Here is a 25,643-nt window from a genome sequence, read left to right as displayed (position 1 = left end):
GCATACATTAGGACTGTGGCCTACTTCTGGGCTTTTCAGGTATTGCAGGGGGTCTCAGACTGGACTATATTAAAACGTATATATCTATTTTTGTATACTTTGTATGCTTAAGTATGTCTTATTAATTATAAGGCATTTTGTTGACATTGAATGACAGAAATGACAACATATCTATACAAATCACATTGATGGTTCAAAACACATATTCACAGATGAAACAATAATGTTGACATGTTGACAATTAGTTTTGATCAATGCCAAGATTACTTATGAAAATCAAGTGGTAAAAATTGATTTCCATTTACTTAATATTATGTTACATGATCAAATTATTGGTGTCAGGTTTGCTGAATTTGTGTGAGCCTCAGAAAACAAAACAAATATTATTCAATGCTGCTACATAGACATGCATAGGTAACGCGAAATTTAAAGCTATCTCACATGTTAATCACCATTAATTACTAGTCACACCAAAAACAGTAGTGTGCTCCATTTCAAAATGTGACTTTCAATGTGCGAGAGAAAACGAGTGACTTTTTTTTCAGCCTCAAATATTATACATTGCTAGTATATTAAATAGAAACTCTTTCCGTCAACAAACTTGGTTAAACACATATTTATTGTTCAAAGAGCTGAGGGGGAAGAAATATATGAAGAACGCAAATCTGTTGTACTTGACAGCCCTTGAGAGAGAATGAGGAGATGGTCAAGTGTTGAGATTTGTTATTGTCGCTCTTCCAGTCTAAAGTAAAACTAATAGAAAGGCAAAGCACACAAAAACACATTCTAACTGGTTTCAGACATTTTACTGCCCATTCGGAATACATTATTGAAACAAGCTGAGAATGTCTATTAGAGACTGTTAACAAAAAAAACCAACATGCATTTATTTCCAGTGAGTCCCACTGTCTATACAGAGCTTATGAAAAAACCACAAAAAACAAAACAATATTTCTTTGTGATCCCAGACTAGGAATAAGCAAAGACGTGACTGGAAATCATTGCAACTATCGGGCTGACAAATAAATGCGATTCCTTAACATGGGACTGGACATCAGTAGATTTTGTTGTACTCGTATTAAACTTAAAACTTCTGGTCAGCAAGTGAACCATGCTTTAGAAGCCGTATAAACACAGTGATCATACTCTGGCTGAAGCCACATTCAGTGTTTAAAAACCAAGTAGATGAGATGAGATTTATTTTTTTTTTTTTTCAGCATCTCCCTCAGAGCTAGACAGTACATGTTATTCTGAGAGGACACGTTCAGAGACTTTACATCGCAGAGGTACAAAGATGAAGAGGTATTAAAAATAAGATCACCTTATCATGACTAGAGGAGCAGCAGACTCAGTGGGGTCAAGCGAATCTTCCGTTACTACCATGGTCATATGGAATTAACCTACATTTCTATGCGGCGCCAAGGTGCGACACTGACAAATTATGGAAATATAGTTTAGGTTCAACATTGTTGTCATCGCACCCACATATAACAGGCCCTCCTCAGTCAATCATATAAGCGAAAGTAAGATTAGTGCACATTTCACACAAGGTTCTCTGAGTAGCTGTATAATACATTTTTCATTTTATGGTCCAATAATAATAATTATAAGGAGGACTGGTCCATATTGACAGACTGTAGTGGTACGTTGTCTGCTGCCTTGTTTTTCCCAACAATCTTCTCACAGTGTGCAGAGACAAATGAAGCTTCAATCCCTCAGTCAAGGTCATCACTGCACTGACACTGAATTAACGTGAAGATTCGTGGCCTTGTGTTTTTATATTTGATACACATTCTTTTGTCTCGTTTGTGTTTTTCCAAACGCAATACAGCCTCCTTCATATGGCAATTGTATGTTACATGATCGAGTGTGGAGCTGTAGTTCATTCTGTAACACATTTCCATCATTATTTTAAAAGAAGACTGAAGTAAAATGTTTTTTGGGAGGGATTTTTGAAAATTAGCATGACTGACATCCAGTGGTATAACTGCTGAACTCTCTTGAATGTATGTTTTTGCCTCAACTAAGTCACAAGACATTTTGAAATTCTGCTTTGAGAAGTGGCAAATTGGGAAACCGTAACGATGCTTTGTGACGCCTAAAACTTAGAATATGGTTCCTAAATGGAGAAGCATCAACACAAAACACTAGAGAGGACCTCATGGATATTAATTACCTGATTTGTAACAATGTCAGTGGAGAACTAAATTGAACGCTAATTTGAAAAGCTCTACAAACATATGTAAACATTTGGAAACAAAAATTAACAATAAAACAAATAGAGAGAACTAGTTTCAATGACTATAATCTGAATTTTGACGCAGACAAAAGCACAAAAAGGCCTTTCTCTCCATCCTCGGAGCAACACAAAAGGATGAGCAGAGTCTTCTTGGCCTTCAGTTCTCCTGCAGCAGTCACACGAGGATCATTCCCTGACTGGGGGGGCAGCATCAGTAGCAGCAGTCCAACAAAAGCTCAAGGATGGAAATGGGAAAAATGTTGTAATCAATGTAGTGTTGCAAATCATGAATCATCTTCTTCCATAGTTTAGGAGTGTGCCAAAAAATAAATACCACGTCAAAAAGGGAGTTGAACATATCCAGAGTTTTGTAGCTGTACAGTGTTAAAGCATCTCGGAGTGTAGTGATGTGTTTTTGTTTTCTTGAAAGCATCTAATCCGCACGGATCAAGCCGTCTGCTTGTGTGGTCATCTCTCACACGCTGCTTATTCACAGGAAGCTTTGGAGATTGTGACAAAAGACTAAGGGGAAACCTTCCACCCTTTGAACTTGAAGGCATGCTGTACTACAGTACCTCAGCGAAACGCGTTGTTTTCGGACAGGTCCTCTCTTTGAAGTGCAAGGATGTTAAGGAATACAGTCAGAATATCAAACCCCTTCCAAGACAAGGCAAAAATTCTTCATTTGTGCATTTATGTCTTTCATTCGTGGGTCCATGTGCAGGGTTTTAGGGCATTTCTCAGCTACATCGGGGCACAACTATGTTTCCGCACTGTCGGAGTACATTTCATCGTTAGGAGAGACAGTGCAAGAAATGCAAATGTCCATGAGAAAAAAATCCATTCAATACTTAGTAGACAGACAGTGTGCTTATGTTAGTGTAAAGTCTCCCGATGGAGGATGAGATGCTTTGGAGAACTGTTGGTACAGTTTCTAGTTTAGTTCAGCGCACTCCTCAAATTAATTTTCTTCTGTTCCAGGTAGTATCAGTGGCGCACTTCATTATCAAGGAGGCTGTCCTCGCCAGACGGGAAGTCCGCACTCAGCCCATTTTCAACATTGATTATTTCCTCGTCCTGCGAGGAAACCTGGCCGTCGTCCTCCCCACTGCCTGATCCGCTCTCGTCTGAATTGGGATCTTGAAGTACCTGAGCGATGTACATTTGCTGTGTGGGAGAAAATGGTGTACAGCTGTTAAAGTTTGTCATTTTTCAACAAAAAGTTGAAGTTTACAGGTTTGAACTTATGGTGCACGCTGGTGCCCAGAGTTGGGGACCGAACTTCCACTCGACATAATTGACCCCAACTTAACTTAACTGTTCTAAAGGAGATTAAAGTAAAGTAACCAAATTCAAGGTTCCAGTACCTGTATCAAATATGAACGGCACCCAACCCCCTTAGTATTAAATAAACATGACTGAATACATACTGTTGCCTTGTTAGCGGCTGAGGTGCACACAGGATGTCCATTCTCCATTCCGTCAACATCCTGAGTGTCAATCTGGTATTGAAAAGAACAACACACGTTTAAGATTACGTCTAAAATACAGACTTTGGAAATGGAAAAAAGTAATATGCAAAATAAATGGCTCTATCCATTTTGTTACCTTGTAGTTGTGAGCACTGAGATACTTAAAATGCCCAAAGCAGACGTGAGAGAGGCAGATGATGATTGTGACGATCAAAACTATGAGCGTGAACATGGACGTTGCAGCTGAAAACCCTGGGGGGGAGAGAAAGATGAGGGCTTAATATATTAAACCTGATGGAATAACATGAGTGCCCTGTGGATGGAATAGTCGTCTTACCCGTGCGAACAGTGAAGAAGAACAGAAGCCAAAACAGACACAGAATGGGAGCAGCCACCACTTGGTTGACAGCCCCAGAATGTATTTTCTTGTCCAGTTTGGTTGGCAGATAGGCATAGTACATGTTGTACCTGTCTGCTAGGTGTTTCAGTAGCATGTACATCAGCCCTGCACAGGGAGGAGAGTCATGTTAAAATAATCCAATTACATCTGCTGATAAGCTTCAGTATGAAAAACAGAACCAGAAGTGTTCCATATGTGTCCTGCAGTGATTGAACAAACATGCACTCTGGCTCCTCTGTTACTGCTGTTTCACATCATGACAGTTAATGGGAGCACTCACCAAAAGGGACAATGATTGGGCAGGTGATGCTGTAGGTCATAACCACAGTGAAGACACACATCATCCAGGCATACGCTGCCCCAAACTGGAACTCATAGGCTTGGTGCTAAGAAAACACAATGACAGGATCGTGAAGAAAACTAAAAATGCACAGCACTGTGGAGAAGTCTTAGACCACCATTAGATTTGTTGTTTTAGCGATAATATGGGGCTGGAGCCAATCCCAGCTAACATAGGGCAGTTCCTTGCAGAGCCAATATACAGAGACAAACAACCAATCACTCTGACACCTACTGTCAATTTAGATTGTCCATTTAACCTAATCCTAATGTTGTATCCTAAAGTGTATCCAGAGAGAACCCATGCACACATGGGGAGAACATTTCACACTGCACACAGAAACCGGTGACCTAACTGTGAGGCAACAATGCAAGCCACTGCACTACTATGTAGCATGTTGATTCAAATAATATACTGTATTAAATATTTCAATCAAACCCTTTCAGTTTCAGAGTAGATGTTGAATCCAAAATAATTATTACTATATATAATATTTCGCAAAGACCCATTAATTATTTCAAACCGGTAACTAAGGCAATCACTAACCCTTTTGACATTTCTCCGTTCTGCTGCAGAGCGAGCCAGGCAGAGGCGAATCATGTACATGAGAAGACCAGGGATCCTCAGCAGGTCCATGGCATTTCCAATGAATGCAGACGCAATGACATAGTTCACGAAGAAGGCTCCATTGTCAGGAAGGTATACACATCTGAGGGAGAAAAACATTAGTATACTGTAGTTAAGAGAAAAATATCCGACATACAACACCTGACACTTTGTGTGCTTCAAAATGCATTATTGCAGAATCGATTGTTAATTTAAATGAGGTTTGTGTCATCTCATAAAAAAATTGCTACTTACTCAAATCTCACTTTGCCGTCTGCCAAGAATCTTTGGTCAAAAAGCCAACGGAAGAAAACATCCAAACTGCAAAGATACAAGGAAAGACAGGAATCAACAAAAATATTTAGACTAAAACAAATCATGTGATCTTACAGTAAACAAAAAAAAGAAAGAAATATATATGCGCTATACCTGCTGAGTCCAAGGGAGGGCAGCAACAAGACCATGAAGATCAAGAAAGTGTAGCATTTATGCATTGTTGTCCTGTTCTCCCCTGACCTACAAAGTTCAAATGACACATTTATACATATTAAAGACACTGAAACAAACCTCAAATGGAAATAAAGAAAAGATGACAGTGATATGCTAAACTATCAACTGCAGAAAGTGTGATTCATACCGGGTCCAGTGTGCTTCAAAGAAGGCAGAGTAGTAGACAATAGTAGGAAGTAAGGCGGAGAAGGACCACAGAAGGAGGGTGGGGAAGAACTGGGTGACGATTGGATTCTGGAGAACAGATCAAAAGCATGTTTTGTTGGAAACAGTGTTGAGAATCTGCACATCTACCACAGCTTCTGATTTAAACACCGTTAACTGGGAATGCACCGATACCAGTATCGCATATCAGGTCCCGTACTGTCCTTGTTCTTAAATCTACTGCTGCACTCAATTCCACTTTAAATATCAAGTGAGCTCAGCCGGTGCCAATAAGCAAATGTGTTGCAATGTCAACAGTTTGGAAATACTTAAAGATAAGCAATGACGACAAAAGTAGAGCAGACTGTAACCTGTGCTTGATTGACAAGAGGAAGCGAAAAGTAGCTCCTTCAACAAAAGTAATTTGAAAGAACATCTAAAGAACCAACACGACACAGCAAAGGATTTGCTTAAGTATTATTCATTTAAATTGAATTCAAATCTATCAGTTCCTATACTTGCTCACCTAAAAACCTGCAGTCCCGATACAAACGAGGCTTCTAAGCTGTTTGAAATAACTCAACGTAAATAACTGCAAATAAAAGCTGAAATACTGATCCCTTGTTTTATATTCCAATACTTTTGGAGGGGACTGTAAATGTTTAAAAAGAGGCAATAGTAAGTAATGTTGTATTTTGTTTTTAGTCAAAAGTAAAATTAATTTTCAAAATACCTTTCTTTACTGTAATGGTATTATTAAGAACTCAAACTTAAGTCATCATAATTGTACTCTGTGAGAAAGAAAGTGGTATCAGTGCATCCCTCCTGTGCATTCTGTTTTGTTTGTTTTATTCCCTTATTGTGCCTCTGACCTTTATTCTTGACTGGACTTTGAACACTCACATTTAGGTACTCCACTGGTTTAGTAACATTGAACTTGTCCATGGTGGAGATAATGATGGCTGGGGTAGTGAGGAAGAACAAGAGGAGGAAGAGGACAGAGTTGATGACAAAGCAGCGGATCCACCAGGGGAATCCACCCACGGACAGGTGCTCCCTGTGGGACAAAGGTTATGTCGTGGTTAGACTGATGCTGGGTGATGACCTGCAGTTATGGACACAGCTGTCCTGTGAGCTGATACTGCAGCAAAAGAAAACTTTAAATGTCTTCAAAGTGAACTGCAGTTCAATTATAATTCCCATGGTAAGGACTAAAAAGGATGGAACCGTTTCCCCTTTTTATGATAAACTATGGTAAACCCATTACATTTGATTGATCATTAACACTGAATTTAATTTCTATGCTTTGACAAACCCAAAGTAAACACTGTGCAGTATCAGCCAAAGTAAACAACAGTTTCCCAAACAAATGAGTAGTGTAGAGATTTTTCAGCCTTTGAGGACTAAATGTGAGTGAAGTGTGGTATTATTCTGGCTTTATACATAATGCTGAAGTATGCAGTTCACTTTTACTTTGATGCATGTGGGAGGGCGTCATGTCTCTAACTAAACAGCTCGTCAATGAACTGAAAACTGTCGGTGTCACTTCCGCTATATCACACTCTGCTGTATTTACAATGCTTGCCTTGTTTGTGCTCAATTTACTCATAATATTTTTACTTCATAACAAAACAAAGTTACATAGTTTACATGAACAAAACGTTTCATTCATTTTAAATGCAACAATTATATAAAGTGGTTGAAGTATGAGCAACTTAAATTTATTTTAGTGTGTATCAGTAGTTTTAAAGATTTATTTTTACATTTTAATTATAGTTATGACACCACTAATAGATTTGGGGATCACTATAATCAAACAAATCAAAAACACAAGACCACAAAAGTGTGCTTACCAGTAGACGTTTTGTGGATCAGGGGCATAGTTGACAGTCCAGTTGTGTGTGTGCAGCTTGGCAGTGAATGGAGAAGCCTTGGGCTCCTGACGGCACTGACAACCCTGACACTTACAAGCATTGAAGTCTTTCAAAATTCTGAAAACATTTATGCAAACAAAGCACAGATGTAGCAGTGGGTCAAGAGCCATTTTATGTGTCAATTCATAAACAAGTACATATTAGCTTAATGTTCTATGTACTTACATGGCAGTTATGGACTCATTCTGAAAGGTGACAAATGCCATTCCTAAGGGTTTCCTGTTGACCTTCTCTCTCTCCTTCCTATATTCTTCTTTTAGTTGTGCCTCAAGCTTCGTGTAGTAACTCACAGCCTCTTCCTGTCAAAGACATAAACATGTTGTCAAGAATCTGTGTTTGCTCTTATTTTGACTTAAATGCTGATTATGTAATAAAGTAATGATGTAAATCAGTTCATATGCCTGCTCTATTAGCAAGAAATATTATGGCGAAAAAATACAAATCTAACTTGCATTTTAAGTTTTAATAAATTATTATTATTATGGGCCACACGGTGGTGTAGTGGTTAGCACTCAGCGAGAAGACCCGGGTTCGAGCCCCAGTTGGAACAAGGGCCTTTCTGCATGGAGTTTGCATGTTCTCCCCGTGTGTGTGTGCGTGGGTTCTCTCCGGGTTCTCTCCGGGTTCTCCGGCTGCCTCCCACAGTCCAAAAACATGCAATGTGGGGATAGGTAAATTGGACACTCTAAATTGACCATAGGAGTGAGTGTGAGAGTGAATGGTTGTTTGTCTCTATCTGTGTGTGTGGCCCTGCGATGGACTGGCGAACTGTCCAGGGTATACCCCGCCTATCACCCGATGTAGCTGAGATTGGCACAGCACCCCCCGCGACCCTCTAGTGGAGGATAAAGCGGTAGATGATGATGACTAATTATTATTATTATTATTAGGGTTCGAGCAACAAGGTTGCAAGAACCCTATTGAAACTGGAAGGATTATTATTATTATTATTATTATTATTCTTATTATTCCTTAAAGTAAATCGCGTTTTTGAGGCCTTTCCCATACCCCAAAACTCACCAATTTTTGTGACCGCATCAATCCTGGTGTAAATTTACGTCTGAAAAAGGTTCGGGGAATGTGCGTCGAAAATTGAATGTGGGAGGGGCCAATAAGTGCGGCGCCACCTGTCCAAATTCACCATGACCAACACAAATATCGCACATGCACGAAATTCGGTACACATGTGTAGTGGGTCAGGATGAAGAAAAAATTACATTATGACCATGATCCAAACCCAACAGGAAATCCGCCATCTTGGGTTGATTGGCGATTTTTTGGCGATTTTGGCGAATTCGCAGCAATGGTATTTGAACTAACTCCTCCTAAAGTTTTCGTGCGATCACCTTCAAACTTGGTGAGGTCCCTGTGGACCAGTTGAGGAGCTCACGGTATCAAAAGTTCTTTCAAATGTCGCATGGCGCACGAGATAGGGGGCGGCAAAGTTCGTGATGATTCTGATGTTTCGCATCAGAAAAACAAAACTCTTATAACTTTGCGATCGAAGGTCCGATCCGAACCAAACTTGCTATGATTGATGATGGGCCATGGCTGAAGACGTCTATGAAAAAACGGTGAAGTTTGAAAACAGCGCCTTCTTGTGGTGAAAGAAAATACACCAAAAAAATTTTTTTTTACGATTTCGGGAATAACTTTTACACAGATAATCGTACCGCACTCAAAATTGGTGACAACAGTCAAAACACATGGTAGATGATGCGTGATCAATATGACGACAAATCGTTTAACGGTGTTGCCATGGCAACGACGCAAAGTCGTATTTTTTCGACAAAAAATCAAACTGCTACAACTTCGCGAATCCTGGTCCGATCTGAACCAAACTTGCTAGGATTGATGATTGTCCGGCCCTTAAGACGTCTATATGAAAATATTCAATTTCGAAAACAGCGCCCCCTGGTGACAGCAGACAATATGACAGCTGGTATATCAATTATCTCCTCCTAGAGCTTTTGTGCGATCACCTTCAAACTTGGTGAGATCAATGTGGACGAGTTGAGCATCAAAAGTTATCAAAAGCTTTTTAAAATATTGTATGGCGTACGAGATAGGGGGCGCCAAAATTGGAGATAATAATAATTTTTCACAACAGACAGTAAAACTCTTATAACTTTGCGACGGAAGGTCTGATCCCAACCAAACTTGCTATAGATGATGATGGTTAGTTGCTGAAGACGACTATGTTGCTGAAACGGTACATTTTGAAAACAGCGCCTCCTGGTGGTGGTAGAAAATTCTCAAAAAACAAACTGTTACAACTTTGCCAATCCTGGTCCGATCTGAACCAAACTTGCTGGGATTGATGATAGTCCGGCCCTGAACACGTCTATATTAAAATATTGAATTTCAAATACAGCGCCACCTAGTGACAGCAGACAGAATTACATTTATAGTTTTTGATGCTGCTCTAACAGGGATTGTTGTATCCACTTGAAACTTAGTATGTGGGACCCCAGACCCTTCCTCAACATGTCCGTAAAAGGTCACCTCCCTACAGGAAGTGGAACGCCCGAAACAGGAAGTAAAGTCTTACATTGTCCGATCTGAACAAAACTTGATATGTAAGACAAGGGAACTTCCCTGAACACGTTTACGGAGACGAACAGGAAGTTGGCGATTTTAAACAGGAAGTGCCCTCTAACTTTGCCGTACATTGTCCGATTTGCACAAAACCTTATATGTGAGTTACGGGACCTTCCCTGAATATGTTTACGGAGACGCCGTTGACCGAACAGGAAGTCGCCATTTTAAACAGGAAGTGCCTTCTAACTTTGCCGTACGTTGTCCGATCTGCACAAAACCTTATATGTGACACCAGGGACCTGTCCTGGGCATGTCCGTAAAAGGTCACCTCCCTACAGGAAGTGGAACGCCCAAAACAGGAAGTAAAGTCTTACATTGTCCGATTGACACAAAACTAGATATGTGAGTTACGGGACCGTCCCTGAACATGTTTCCAGAGACAAACAGGAAGTTGGCCATTTTAAACAGGAAGTGCCCTCTAACTTTGCCGTACGTTGTCCGATTTGCACGAAAGCTTATATGTGACACCAGGGACCTGTCCTGAGCATGTCTGCAAAAGATGACCTCCCAACAGGAAGTGGAATGCCAGAAACAGGAAATAAACTCTAAGATTGTCCGATCTGAACAAAACTTGATATGTAAGACAAGGGAACTTCCCTGAACTCGTTAACGGACGCGCATTTGACCGAACAGGAAGTCAGCCATTTTAAACAGGAAGTGCCCTATAACTTTGCCATACGTTGCCCGATCCCCCCGAAATTTGGATCGACATGCGCGGGGACGCCGCTGAAAATAACTAGTACTGAAAATAACTAGTACCGCGCGCGGTGAATGAACGGGTGAGAGCGCGAGGCACGCGGGGAGCCGTGGCACACGGCGACCCGCGTGGGTCGGCTCGAACCCGTTCAGAACCGCGCGCGGTACTAGTTATTTTTAGGGTTCGAGCAACAAGGTTGCAAGAAACCTATTGAAACTGGAAGGATTATTAGGGTTCGAGCAACAAGGTTGCAAGAAACCTATTGAAACTGGAAGGATTATTATTATTATTATTATTCTTATTATTCCTTAAAGTAAATTGCCTTTTTGAGGCCTTTCCCATACCCCAAAACTCACAGATTTTTGTGACCGCATCAATCCTGGTGTAAATTTACGTCTGAAAAAGGTTCGGGGAATGTGCGTCGAAAATTGAATGTGGGAGGGGCCAATAAGTGCGGCGCCACCTGTCCAAATTCACCATGACCAACACAATTATCGCACATGCACGAAATTCGGTACACATGTGTAGTGGGTCAGGATGAAGAAAAAATTACATTATGACCATGATCCAAACCCAACAGGAAATCCGCCATCTTGGGTTGATTGGCCATTTTTTGGCGATTTTGGCGAATTCGCAGCAATGGTATTTGAACTAACTCCTCCTAGAGTTTTCGTGCGATCACCTTCAAACTTGGTGAGGTCCCTGTGGACCAGTTGAGGAGCTCACGGTATCAAAAGTTTTTTCAAATGTCGCACGGCGCACGAGATAGGGGGCGGCAAAGTTCGTGATGATTCTGATGTTTCGCATCAGAAAAAAAAAACTCTTATAACTTTGCGATGGAAGGTCCGATCCGAACCAAACTTGCTATGATTGATGATGGGCCATGGCTGAAGACGTCTATGAAAAAACGGTGAAGTTTGAAAACAGCGCCTCCTTGTGGTGAAAGAAAATACACAAAAAAAAAGTTTTTTTACGATTTCGGGAATAACTTTTACACAGCTAATCGTACCGCACTCAAAATTGGTGACAACAGTCAAAACACATGGTAGATGATGCGTGATCAATATGACGACAAATCGTTTAACGGTGTTGCCATGGCAATGACGCAAAGTCGGATTTTTGGGACAAAAAATCAAACTGCTACAACTTCGTGAATCCTGGTCCGATCTGAACCAAACTTGCTAGGATTGATGATAGTCCGGCCCTAAAGACGTCTATATGAAAATATTAAATTTCGAAAACAGCGCCCCCTGGTGACAGCAGACAATATGACAGCTTGTATTTCAATTATCTCCTCCTAGAGCTTTTGTGCAATCACCTTCAAACTTGGTGAGATCAATGTGGACGAGTTGAGCATCAAAAGTTATCAAAAGCTTCTTAAAATATTGTATGGCGTACGAGATAGGGGGCGCCAAAATTGGAGATAATAATAATTTTTCATAACAGACAATGAAACTCTTATAACTTCGCGATGGAAGGTCTGATCCCAACCAAACTTGCTATAGTTGATGATGGTTAGTTGCTGAAGACGACTGTGTTGCTGAAACGGTACATTTTGAAAACAGCGCCTCCTGGTGGTGGTAGAAAATTCTAAAAAAACAAACTGTTACAACTTTGCCAATCCTTGTCCGATCTGAACCAAACTTGCAAGGATTGATGACAGTCCAGCCCTGAACACGTCTATATGAAAATATTCATTTTCAAATACAGCGCCCCCTGGTGACAGCAGACAGAATTACATTTATAGTTTTTGATGCTGCTCCAACAGGGATTGTTGTATCCACTTGAAACTTAGTATGTGGGACCCCAGACCCTTCCTCAACATGTCCGTAAAAGGTCACCTCCCTACAGGAAGTGGAACGCCCGAAACAGGAAGTAAAGTCTTACATTGTCCAATTGACACGAAACTAGATATGTCAGTTACTGGACCTTCCCTGAACATGTTTACGGAGACGCCGTTGACCGAACAGGAAGTCGGCCATTTTAAACAGGAAGTGCCCTCTAACTTTGCCGTACGTTGTCCGATCTGCACAAAACCTTATATGTGACACCAGGGACCTGTCCTGAGCATGTCCGTAAAAGGTCACCTCCCTACAGGAAGTGGAACGCCCGAAACAGGAAGTAAAGTCTTACATTGTCCGATTGACACAAGACTAGATATGTGAGTTACGGGACCTTCCCTGAACATGTTTCCAGAGACGAACAGGAAGTTGGCCATTTTAAACAGGAAGTGCCCTATAACTTTGCCATACGTTACCCGATCCCCCTCGAAATTTGGAACGACATGCGCGGGGACGCCGCTTAAAATAACTATTACTGAAAATAACTAGTACTGAAAATAACTAGTACCGCGCGCTGGGTGAATGAACGGGTGAGAGCGCGAGGCACGCGGGGAGCCGTGGCACACGGCGACCCGCGTGGGTCGGCTCGAACCCGTTCAGAACCGCGCGCGGTACTAGTTATTATTATTATTATTAATTCTACTTTTTATTTTGTAATCATATAATTTAATAATGGTTACCTCATTTAACAGTGTCACATGTCGTGTTTCACGCTGTATGCCAAAAACAGTGACTGCAATTCTCACACACACACACACGCACACACGCACGCACGCACGCACGCACGCACGCACGCACGCACGCACGCACGCACACACACACACAGCCAGTCGAATGTAACTGTAGAATGTAGAAAAAAAAAGTGCGGAAATGGAGATAGCAGCACAGTAAACTGGTCATGTTTTTCCTGCTTTGTCCAGCAGCATATTGGCAAATCTAAAATAATTGGCTTTCTTATCTTTCCCTTGAAACATGTTGTTGTAAAAAGGATGATAAACGTGTGATATGGCAGTCTGACCCGCTCACAGCCTTTGATGATGCAACAGCAAAGGTGTCCACATGGCTTTGGGTTGATCATGGTGGAAATATGCTCCTTAACATGCACGTCAAGGAAGAATTTCTTGCTGCGTTCTGCCTTTTTCCTGCATACAAAACATCAGCTGTGTCAGAGTGAAGGACGGTTTCTCTAAATCATGCTCAGCTCCTAAGGCCTACAAGACATTTCCAACATGCTACAAAAGGACAAAATACACAGCCACACTTAAGGTTAACACTCAGTTACCTTTCAGAGTTAAGATACATCAGTCTGGCCACGTTGTAACAGATTCGAGCTTCCAATACAGTACAGTTGTCATACGCTTGCCTATGAAAGACAGGCCAGATGAATGGGTGAAACACTGGATACATTTACAGAAGCACAAATTGTACAGTACTTTTGAAGATAGCGTCTCACATTTCAGCAAGTAAAAATGGTTACTTGTTTGTTTTTTTATGTTTCACAGCCATAGATAGCTTTTGTAGCACAGGTGTAAAGATAAGATCTTTTCTTTAAATACCATTTGGCCAAATCGAAATTGGAGTTGAGCCAAATGTCCCTTAATCAGTCTCGACCCATGACTTGCATAATCCTGCTCATCTGGCTTCTATTATGAACAATTATACACATAGGGCTGCTACTGTCTGATCCCAGCCATAAGGATGGACACAAAAACAGCTGTAACAGGAAAAGGCATGCTCCTGTAATGCATAATACAGTTACTGCACAGCTTAAACCCATGACAAAAGAGCAGTGTACCATTTTGGTCAACAGAAAGATTTATTGTAAGACATCAACTGTGGAGGCAGGACGCTGGTGAGAGATTGTGATGTGTGCTTACTCAAAGTGTTGCTTTATCTCCGCCTCCTCTGCATATTTGGAGATTCCATTGACAAATAAAGTGCGTTTTACCTGCATGAAAATGAAGACAGTAAAGGAATTAAAGAATTGCTAACAGCATTTAGACCCATGTGTCCAAAACAATGATTTTATGAAAGTATGCAACCCACCAGGTCATCCTCCTTGTAGTGCATCTTGGAGGTGTGTCGTCTCATGCTATACACCGTCAGTAACAGGTAGAGAAATGCAAAAATGGTGTGCATCCAAAGTAGCGGATTACTAGGGAAATAAAGGTTAAAAGGGATTTAGTGAGAGGGTGAGACAGTGCAACAATATTGAGTATGTGTTAAATCCATGCAAGGTACAAGAACTACTCACTCAGATTTTAAATTTGCTATAGTGGTTCGCCCAAAACTATAGGCATTGTTATCTGTAAAAAAAATAATAATAAAAGAAATCATTGTATTGTATTGTATTGTATTGTATTGTATTGTATTGTATTGTATTGTACAATCAATGTCAATAATACAGCAAACATGTGGAACATTGTTTAAATAAATTTAGTAGAGACATTTCACAATTATGACACAAAATGAACAGCAGAAAAAAAAGAGCATGATTAAATAGAGATGGTGGTTTAAATTCCAATCAACTTACCAAGTAGGGTTCCCGAGAAGTTAACGGGCAAGATGATGCCTACAGAAAGCACGCCCACCACTACCAGCAGGCCAATGATGTGGCGCTGAAAGGACAAGTAATGCACTGCATCCTCCCCACACTTCTCCCTGATCTCTTCAACCCTACAGAGAGAACACACCGACATAATGAACTACTTGCAATCTTATCAAAACAGACAATCCACGTACGTTTTAAATCAGTGTTAGTTATATTTGTTATATCCATTATGCAGTAAGAAGGTTGACTCACTTAATACGGAAGATGGCAGTTAACCAGGAGCAGAAACCCTAAGACACAGGACAGCAGAAAACTGAAGGTGTTGTACAGAGTTCCATGTGCAACACATTGTTTGCCTCACATGAAAGAACACATGTTATCATGTGAAAATAGCATACTTACCAAGTCTTTCTGATCAATATCCACAGAGCTGGAAACTGAAGTTAGACGTTCATAGCGTTCAGGTGTCTCTGATGTCATCCCAGAGGCCATACTGCATGAAGAAACACACAGTATTTACCAGTTACACAACTACCAAACATCAGCATGTACCACAAGGGATGTTAGTTCTTTGTACCTAGGGAAAGTGGGATTACGATCAATATGGAAAGGTTGAAAGTACAAAACACACAGGTACACACACACAACCTGAAATGGACTGAGGGGAGTCCATCCTGTGTATTATGTGTGAACTCCACACAAGATTTTTATTGGTAAACCAGTTAACCACAAGAGGATTCTCTTCAGCCACATTTCACACAGCATTAAGGGTAAAAAGCCTACTTTACCCAGGGTGAGTACACAGTCACTGCTAGAGAAAGAGTTGATAGAGATAAAGATAGAAAGCAAAGCTTTACATCAGAAATATTATTTAGCAAGAAAATGACACTAACACAGTGATCATAAGAAGCAGATTTTCTGCAACAGACCCACAGCTTGTGCTGAACATGAGACTGCATACTATTTACTGTATGCACATTTGATTGCACACTGCAGAGAGGTCACATCAGATCAATTTATTCCTAACTGGAAGGTATGAAGAACCAGGCTCTACTGAAATTCTACATGAAAGAATTATATTACACAGGGAATTCTATAATGGAACGAGGAGAGACAAGCAGCCTTAATCCACTGTCAGTCCTCCTCTCCCACATTCCTGTGAGAAGTAGGAATGGCTTGTCTCAGCTCTAGCAGATGGGATACACGGTAGGTGCACCATGTTAGGGCCTGTCTACAAACAACCACAGATCAGGGAAGAATTACCTCTCCCTGTAAGCATCCTGTCTGCACGGCTCATGTGGCACACTCACACAGAAGAAGACCATACTTCATAAAGAGGTCAATACAGATTAGCACACAAAATCTGATTAGGATGGCAACAGAGGACAGCGAAACCCAACAGCAGAAGTACAAGAGTAACAAGGAGCAGGAGAATGATTAGGAGTCCGGCACAAGGAAAAGCCTGGGTAAAGAAATTGAACCATCAAGAGTGAAAAGACAGATTGAAACCCACAGTGGCCTAGGCAGGATGGATAAGAGTTATGAGTTCAGTTAACAGCAAAGAAAGAGAAAAGTCTAGGATATGAATAATTTAACATACTATTCCCGATCATCCAGGCGACTGTACCTCTGATCCATTCGTCTAAAAAGAAAAGTAAAACAAAGCCATTCAGCTCAGTTAAGGGGAAATGTCTTTGGCAATCTTGGGACGTGTATTACACCATAGGCATATCTATAAAAGGTCTTAGTCCAATCAATAATGTATTTATCGTCTATGATTTGATAATAACCATTTGTTAATCTTGTGAAGCACGAAAAGAAATATTAAATACGTTTTATTTTTAAAAAGAAAAAAAAAGACCTGCATATTCACGGTAACATTCACTTTTTACAATTTACAGTAATGTAAAAGACATACAAAGACATCAATCAGCACAAAGTCATAAGGCATGGGTCAGCCCCCCCACACCCACCCATCCACCCACACACACACAGACACACCATGCTGCAACCACATTCTCTGCTCACATGCAGCTGCAATAATAGTGTATCTGCAACATCAGACAAACAGGGGTATGTAGGTGATGGAGCACTGTGTCCTGCTCTTTCCAGCATTCACAGTCAAATTCACACCACTCATTGCAGACATGATATCAATCTCAAATGGGTTCACTATTTGGCAGAATGCATTACATTATAGTGAGGAGCTTCAGTCCATGGGGCTTGGATACAGACGGTGGTTTTTGAATAGCTTTTAAATTAATAATACTTACTAAACATGTCCCTTCAAGATTATTCCAAGAGCAGTCTGTCGAACAACTGACAAAGCATGACAATGGCTAGCAACTACGACATTAAAAGGGAAACTGCTGATGTTTGACTTCCTGTCTGGAGCACCATCCTTGTGATGTCTGCTTATGTCAGAAGACCGCACAACTCTGCCCTCACATAAAAATGACAGGATTTTCTTTTTTTAGCTTGAACTAATATCCAGAATGAACAGCAACCAACTATTGCACTATTGATGAAAATGTATTCTTAGATAGATAAAATAATAAGAGTTGAGAGACACAAAATTAAGTACCTTCTAAAAGACCAACATTTAAAAGCAAACAAGCCTGTCATAGCCGTTCGACAACTTACACATTTATCTGTGTCTGCTACACTCACTCAACATGCTGTCTTAACCCTGGCAAATGTTAGAATTATTTCTGCAGCAAATCTGTGTAAGTAATCTGAATTCTCCATTAAAATTATTTCCTAACATGTACATCAGAAAAGACAATCAAAAACTGATCAACATTTGACAAACGATTATTATTTCCTTACTGTCAAAATCAAACAAAAAACATTATTGGGAGGTAAATCAGGTTAGCATGTTTTTGTCAAACAAGTCAGATCAATGGTACCAATAATCACTCAAGTGGATTCAGAACATACCGTATATAAAAACATTGAATTGTTTATGAATACATTTTAAACATAGCTGACATATTAATGCCTGCAAGATGGACATTACGTTGTTGTACACAGTGGAAAAGCCTTGATAACTTCCATGAGTTGTAATTACCTGTCAGCGTCAGTCACCAAAGCGAGGCGCCCATAATCCCATGCTACTTTTCTCAAGCAGGAGAACACAAACAGCAACCCCTATGAGTACAAAGTAAACAGTGGCTGTCAGTACCGACTAGGTCCTTTAGTTACATTACAGGAGCCTTCTAGACAAAAGCTACACAACTGATCATAGGAGTTCACAGCTATATTTTGACAGTAATGATGGACAGGCATTGCACCATCAATAAAAGCTTTCTCAATTAAATTAAATGGAAAGACAAACTCAACATCTGTTTATGGACAAAGGGACTCACCAAGAAGCACATAAAATCAAGGGCGAGAACAGTCGGCACCCCTCCAAAAGGCAAGCCCTGGAGTACCGTACTGCGAATTCGGGCCGAGAAACAGAATGCCCTGGAGTCATTTGGCGCGAGCGTTGGGCAGCTCTCTGAAGTGGAACAGCCATGCACCACCCCTGTGGCCATTATTAATATTAACACTCGGTACATCACTTACTGCAGCATGTTGACAACCTGTAAAAAAAAGGCAAAAGTCAGTCACCAAGTCAGCCGCTTATTACTTCAGTCCCATTTGAATTTGTCCATTGTGACATGGGGCAAATTCTGAATAGCTTTCATAGACAGAAACTGATGGCAAAACTTAAATTTGCCATCTCATGCCCCATGATGACATTTGTCATTAGTCACATGGTTTGCTTTTCACGCCATTCATGACCACTAAAATGTGCCCAGTGTAGACATGATGTTCCTTTTTCATTGTCACTATATCTGACAATTACATAGAGTCAACTTTGCTCCAAACCCAAGGAAAGTAACTGTATATCTTGTAGGTTGACAGGGATATGATGCTGGGATACTGCAATATAGTATTTACTCTCCTTTTTAATATTGACCCAAAACACAAAATATCTCAGGTTTTACCACGCAAGATGAGGATCGTTTTGCTACATTTGGAATGATGGGCCAAAGCTAAAAGCAGGAGAACAGCATGAAATCTGTATAGAAATCCCTCTACAATACACTAGGGTCATTTAACTGTCCATGTAGGGTAAGATAAGGGTGAACCTAACACTGAAAAGTAGATGTGGCGTGTTGGGAAAATCCTTCATACTCTGCTTTACCACCTTCATTTTGATCTATGATCATTTCTGTCAGAAACAACAAACAGCGGACCTGACAAGCAACCTAACTCCAAAATAGAAAACACCTTTAGGGATGCAACTAACAATTATTCTGTCAATTATTTTCTCGATTCATTGAGTACTTGTTTGGTCCACAAAATAGAGAAATATGTTGATCAGCATTTCCCAAACCTCAAAATTATGTTCTCAAATGTCTCATTGTCGACAAACTAAAATTAATCAATTTTAATGATTTGCCTGTTATATGGAGGAAATAAACCAGACAATATTCAACACTCAATCCGTTTAAAATAATGATCAAATTAGCTGACAATGAATTTATTAATTGATTAATAATTAATGAACTGTTGCAGCTCTTAACTCCATAAAATCATGAGTGATGTATGAGGGATAATGAGGGATAGTTTTCGTAACATCAAGGGCAAGCCAAGACTCTCCTTTTCATGGTACAGGTGTTACAGGGAGAGTTGTGGTAAGTGTGTTTGCACAGTTGCACTGCTATACTTATGGCCTTTGACCCACTATCACCAGCAGCATTCACAACGCTGCTCATCTGCCACAACACTAACTCATTTATCTGCTCACTGGAATGCTGTGACATCAGTGGAGAGGGACGCAGCCAGAGTTAAACAATAGGCCAATAGAGACGACAGGGTTCAAATGGACCAGTATCAACCCAAGAGGACACAACATCTAAACACCAACCCCCACACAAACAGGTACACAGAACTCATCCTGCACACATCAACTCAGTTCCAGATGTTTCAGATTTAACATATTTAAAACTTAATATATACTCACTAGTGAATGCAAATATCTGATCAGTCAATCATGGCAGGAACGCAAGGCATTTAGGAATGTAGAGGTGGTCAAGATGACCAGTGGAAGTTCAAACTAAGCATCAGAATCAGAGGGAAAGTGGATGTAAGTGACACGGCGGCAGGGTTGTTGGTGTCAGACAGGCTGGTCTGACTATTTCAGACACTGTTGATCGACTAGGGTTTTAGCAAAGTCCCTGTTGATGCCAGAGGAGAATGGTCTGACTGATTGGAAATGATAGTATGGCAACAATAACTCAAATAACAACTCATTATAATCAATATATGCAGAAAACCATCCAAACCAACATGCCAAACCTTGAGGCAGATGGGCATTAGCAATAGAAGATCAAACTACTCCCAACTCTATCCTCTGTACCTAATAAGTTGCTGGTGACAATAAGACCAAAATGACTTATGTTATAATGAGCTAACATTTTGGATGTAATATTGTTCATTATTGTGGCATGTTTACTTTTTAATGCATCTATACACACTGAAGTGACTGATCTGATTAGCGGCTAATACTATTACTATGACATGTGCTGCTGACCTCTTGGCCAGCTTTACTGTTTAATAAATGTATTAAAAGAGTAAAGATGAGTCAACAGCTTTGAATTATTATCATGTTTGATGATGGCGTATGTGTGTTTTTTTAAATAAAGTTCATATTTAAATTTCATGTTTCCCACTAACACACATGCTGTGTGCATTTCCATCAGAAAAAAAAAAGCTAACTCTGATTGTTTGTTTACATCCATGGTTACTGGATGTCTTCTGTTGAACTGCCTTTGTTGGCTTACACATACTAGCACGCTGTGGCATGTCCTTGAGCATATGCCTAATCCAAGTAGAATGGGAAACAAGCAATTTTATTCATAGTGCTTCTAAATGTGCAAATCCATGACTTCTAACAGTTAACAAGTACAATTTCATGACATCTCATCTTATCAGAAATATACAATGTTTTGTCTGTCCCAAATACTGAACAATGTCAATATGATTTCACCCTGTGTGTGATTATGGTGTGTTTGAATAGTTTGCCAACCCTGCCTGCTTATCTATTTTAATTCCAGAACTTAATCTTCAGATTGTACGACTTTATTGTAAACATTGCTGACAAAAGCCTTACACTTACACTGACTTTAGTTGTAGAGTGTAAAATGTTTTTTGTTTTTTTTACCAGCACTGTAAGATCACAGCATGACTCAGCCACACATAAATACTGTGCCTTTCTACGTGGCGCTATAGCTGCTAAGGCACCATCAGACTGGCAAACTTTTCCGAGTACAAATAAACATAAAAAAGATGGCAGTGAGGGAAAATGTACAATGCTTGTCCGTTCAAAACCCTAGAGTAAGGCTGATGTTTGCTATACAGCTTAAGCAGGCAAAACAATGAGGTATGTATGATTGTCAGGGAAAACATATGTCCTTTTGTTTTGTTTTAGACAAACAACATCAGAGCAAGACATCTTCCCTTGACAAATGAAATGGGAAAAAAGTCATATAATACAGTGCACCATCACATTCCCACAGACAGCTGCATGTTTGCAAACCTTGTCAAAACCCTGTGCATTTAAACGTACACAGTTTTTCCCAATTGTATGTGTAATTGTTAATCATTATTTCTTTATAATCTTCACAAATTAAATATTTAAACAGGCTTTGTCCAATACTAACTGAGGGCTAGAAATCAGATTAGCAGCAGTCAAAATGCACTAGCTTTAATTGCTTTTGCTTAGCCAACTAAATAAAACCAAATTTAACAAAAGGAAGGGCTTGTATTGTTCCACCTCATTTCCCTAGCATGTGCACTTGGGCCTCCTGCTGTGATAAAAACCAAGTATTCAAAATCATCACCTGGCAATGGCTCTTACATAATACATTGTTTTCACAACACACATCATCAGTACCTCGACTGTATTTCTATGACCTTTATTTAACCAGGAAAGTCTCATTGAGATTATGTCTTCCACAAAAATAGGTATCAGTTACATACATTTACTCAAATGAAATTGCTATAAACTATACTTGAAAATCATTGAATGTGACTCTAGGTGAAAAGGTATAACATCTTAAACAAACTTAAGCAAGTCCAGTTGCCAATTTCTACACTCTTATAATATACATGACAATGTATGACTAGTATATGTAAACTATTTTTATTCAAATATGTGCCCTGGTCATCTTATGAACTCATAAAAAAAAATGTATTTTAACATATATTCTGAATTCTTCATAAGACAAGAAAAGATGAGATGAGATAAGATAGCCTTCATTGTTATTGTACAGAAACCCATACAACAAAATTAGGGGGTACGACAACTGAAACTTAAATACTCTTACAATGCTGATGGCTGATAATTCTGATTTGACATATTGGCGTAAATGGTTTTAGCCAGTAAATCATTGACAATTTGCCAATAGCCGTTTATCACATATCACGTGTAGTCAATGCAGTTTCATAATCATGTCACAGCATGACTGTAAAGAGAGGAAAAAGGATAACACGACATGTACATGTACTACTTATCAGGGGATTCAGGAAAAGGTTTGTGACTAAAGACAAATTACTTTCTTAGATTTTACTTAGTAACCACCAGAGTAATTACTACTCTAGGTGAACACTCAAATAAGTAAGTAAAATATATTTTCCTAGTGCCATACTTCATGCATATTTGCTTGCAATACACAGTGAAAACATCATATATTCAACACAGAAGTGATCGTACCATACTAGGATTTACATTTGACAGCACAGTAGACAAATTTAAGATCATCCTATAATAAAAATGATAACTGTACCGTTTGTGCAGATCTGTGAGAAACAAAGATGATCTATTCAGTCTGCAGAATAAGATGTGTATATTTCAAGACAATAATGAATTTATCTAAAATGATATTTTGACACATATTTTGGCTTTAACAAATATTGTGCATCCTGCGATTTGAAAATTGCATTAGGCTGTATTTCAATTTCGATTAAAACTTTGATTCATTCTTCAGCCCTATGCAGCCATGAGCCCCGCACTCATCTAAATTCCTCAGCAAAACACCTTTGTATAAAAACAAAGCCAAGAATTTCCTTATCTTTGCAAAAGTAATCCAATCATGACCACTATTATAACATTCTACATTGGAAAAACTGAGTTGAGGGTTTCATCCCATCTTTTGATTGTAAAGTGAAGTAAACTGGTTTAACTTAAAAGACAACAAACACTTACAGCTATGTTATCCATTCGTTGAGTGCAGAGTTGTAACCTTGCACTGTGTGGTTGCAGTCTCATGAATGTAAGGCTTACTTTAATGTGAAGAGCTAATCTCCATTATCTGTGTCAGTGCTCGCATATTTCAAACTCCAGACTGCAAACCTGTGACTAGTGACATACATGTTTCCATGTGCACAGCCTTTAAATGGATAACCATTGGAGGGTTTGAGCAGTATTAATACTTTGAGCATTACTGCACTACAGTTATATTGATATACACATTGACATTTCTCACAATAGTAATAAAAGGACCAGACAAGCTTTACTCCTTACCAGATGCCAATAATGCGTCATCAGTAGAAAATGAAAAATGTCCATCATGAGGTCATTTAAAGTGATGTGATCATTTAAATCACTTTAAATGACCTCATGATGGACATTTTCACAGATAATGAAAATTCAGTAGAAAATTTTTCATTTTCTACTGATGGGTGCCACAAAACCTTATTCAAATCATCAACTATTACTTTCAGCATCATAAATGTCCTACAGTAAACAGGCTGGTTTTAAAAAGGAAAGCTGCATATAACTAGCATCGGCTGATTATTAATAAATCGCTGGCACCCCCATGACCCTCATGTGGAGGATAATGCAGAAGATGAGTGAGTGTAATTGCCCAATTATTACTCATTTATGGAAGTTTACACATATTTGTTCTCAGAAGGCTGCAACAAGAAATCAATTATTAATCAATTACTACATTAATTGTCAACTATTTTGGGAATTGATTAATCGGTGTTCAGTGTTTTTTTCATTGCATTTAGTCAATACAATATTTATCCATTTATAATACATTATGTGCACTGCACAAATACAGATTGGAGATAGACCATTATAGTGTTGTTCAATTTATGTTAATTTAAGTCAAGACATTTTGGTGGGTGGAGGGAGAAAAAAAGACAACAAGCTCAATAAATTGGCATCATACATTGGCACATAATCCCATAAATGGCCCAACCTCTAGCACATAATTGTTTTCTTAATATAATCTACTTTATCCTTTATTGATCCTGAGCCTTATTTTATCTAATATTCATGTTACTGGGTTTGTTAAGGCTAATGTCGTATACATTTGTATTGTTTTAATATGTCTAAGTATGTCTAACTTTAATATTGTGCTGTCTCCTTAATGCTCATTCTTTAATCCAATAATTGTTTTCTTATTTTAATCTACTTTTAGCCTTCTTTTATCTGATACTGGATTTGATAACCAAAACACCAAGCAAATTCCCAAAACCTATTTGGAAACAACACATATTGTGATTTCGAATCCTCACAACCAAGAAACCTTCATCAAATATTTAAGTCCGATTCGCATCAGTAATGAAAGCCAGCTTACGTTGCTGTTGACCTCACCGGGGCTCAGTTAGCATGCGCTAATGGTAACGGGATGTGTTTACCGAGTCTTCTGTTGACAGCACCCTTTAGTTCTAATGCGAAGTAGCGCATTGGTTTTGACATTTATCTCCCAAATACCACAAAGAACAACCAACCAAACACGTATTGGGTAAAACCGACAGAGTCAATAAATAAGACAAACCAATTTACCTTGCTTTGATGCGCAGCAGGAGAAGAAACGGTCACAAATAGCTAACGTGAGTTAGCAGTCAGCCGTGTAGCGTTGATGTTAGCTAACTTAGCCCCTCAGTGAAACAAATAACAGGTGCAGGCAGTCACACGCCTGGCTGGAGGACGATTCCTGCATCAAATTGTATCTCGTTGAGCCTCAACGGCCACAGTTCTAACCTTAAGAAAATGGAGCTTGACAGTCACACGGTCTAACTGTTAGTAATGACAGACAATCCTCTACTGTGTCGACTGCGTCTGTGAGCCGGTTAGACAACTCTCCCAACCAGTCAGTCTAGCGGTAGCAGGCGCAGTCAGATTATCTGTGACGTACATAGAGTAAGACTGCATAGACAGACGACACATCTTTCCATGAACGCCATTAACGCCGTCTTCTCCGAATCTTTGCTGTGTTGCTTCTATGCTACATTATTTCT

The 25,643-nt window shown here is 39.6% G+C and overlaps 1 protein-coding gene across 2 annotated transcripts; it reads right to left on the bottom strand.

Moving 5' to 3' along the window:
* Positions 1-601: 601 nt before the first annotated feature.
* Positions 602-25,601, bottom strand: LOC131474452 (CSC1-like protein 2). 2 transcript variants are annotated; one of them, XM_058652307.1, is made up of 24 exons: positions 25,189-25,601; positions 18,704-18,922; positions 18,406-18,485; positions 16,936-16,977; positions 15,738-15,828; positions 15,588-15,625; positions 15,318-15,460; positions 15,039-15,090; positions 14,831-14,939; positions 14,662-14,732; positions 14,067-14,147; positions 13,803-13,926; positions 7,811-7,944; positions 7,565-7,702; positions 6,615-6,768; positions 5,695-5,801; positions 5,487-5,573; positions 5,313-5,378; positions 4,998-5,160; positions 4,392-4,497; positions 4,049-4,216; positions 3,848-3,963; positions 3,670-3,741; positions 602-3,406 (listed from the first exon to the last, which is right to left on the bottom strand). In XM_058652307.1, the coding sequence occupies exons 2-24, from the start codon at positions 18,896-18,898 to the stop codon at positions 3,227-3,229; spliced, it is 2,517 nt and encodes an 838-aa protein (XP_058508290.1). In that variant the 5' UTR covers positions 18,899-18,922; positions 25,189-25,601; the 3' UTR covers positions 602-3,226. The 2 variants fall into 2 exon arrangements, with proteins under 2 accessions (XP_058508290.1, XP_058508291.1); XM_058652308.1 differs by lacking the exon at positions 16,936-16,977.
* Between the last annotated feature and the right edge of the window lie 42 nt (positions 25,602-25,643).

The sequence above is a fragment of the Solea solea genome, chromosome 15 (assembly GCF_958295425.1).
Source record: "Solea solea chromosome 15, fSolSol10.1, whole genome shotgun sequence".
Taxonomy (NCBI): Eukaryota; Metazoa; Chordata; class Actinopteri; order Pleuronectiformes; family Soleidae; genus Solea; species Solea solea.
Note: the sequence above shows the minus strand (reverse complement) of the source record. Positions and strands in the feature narration are given on the sequence as shown.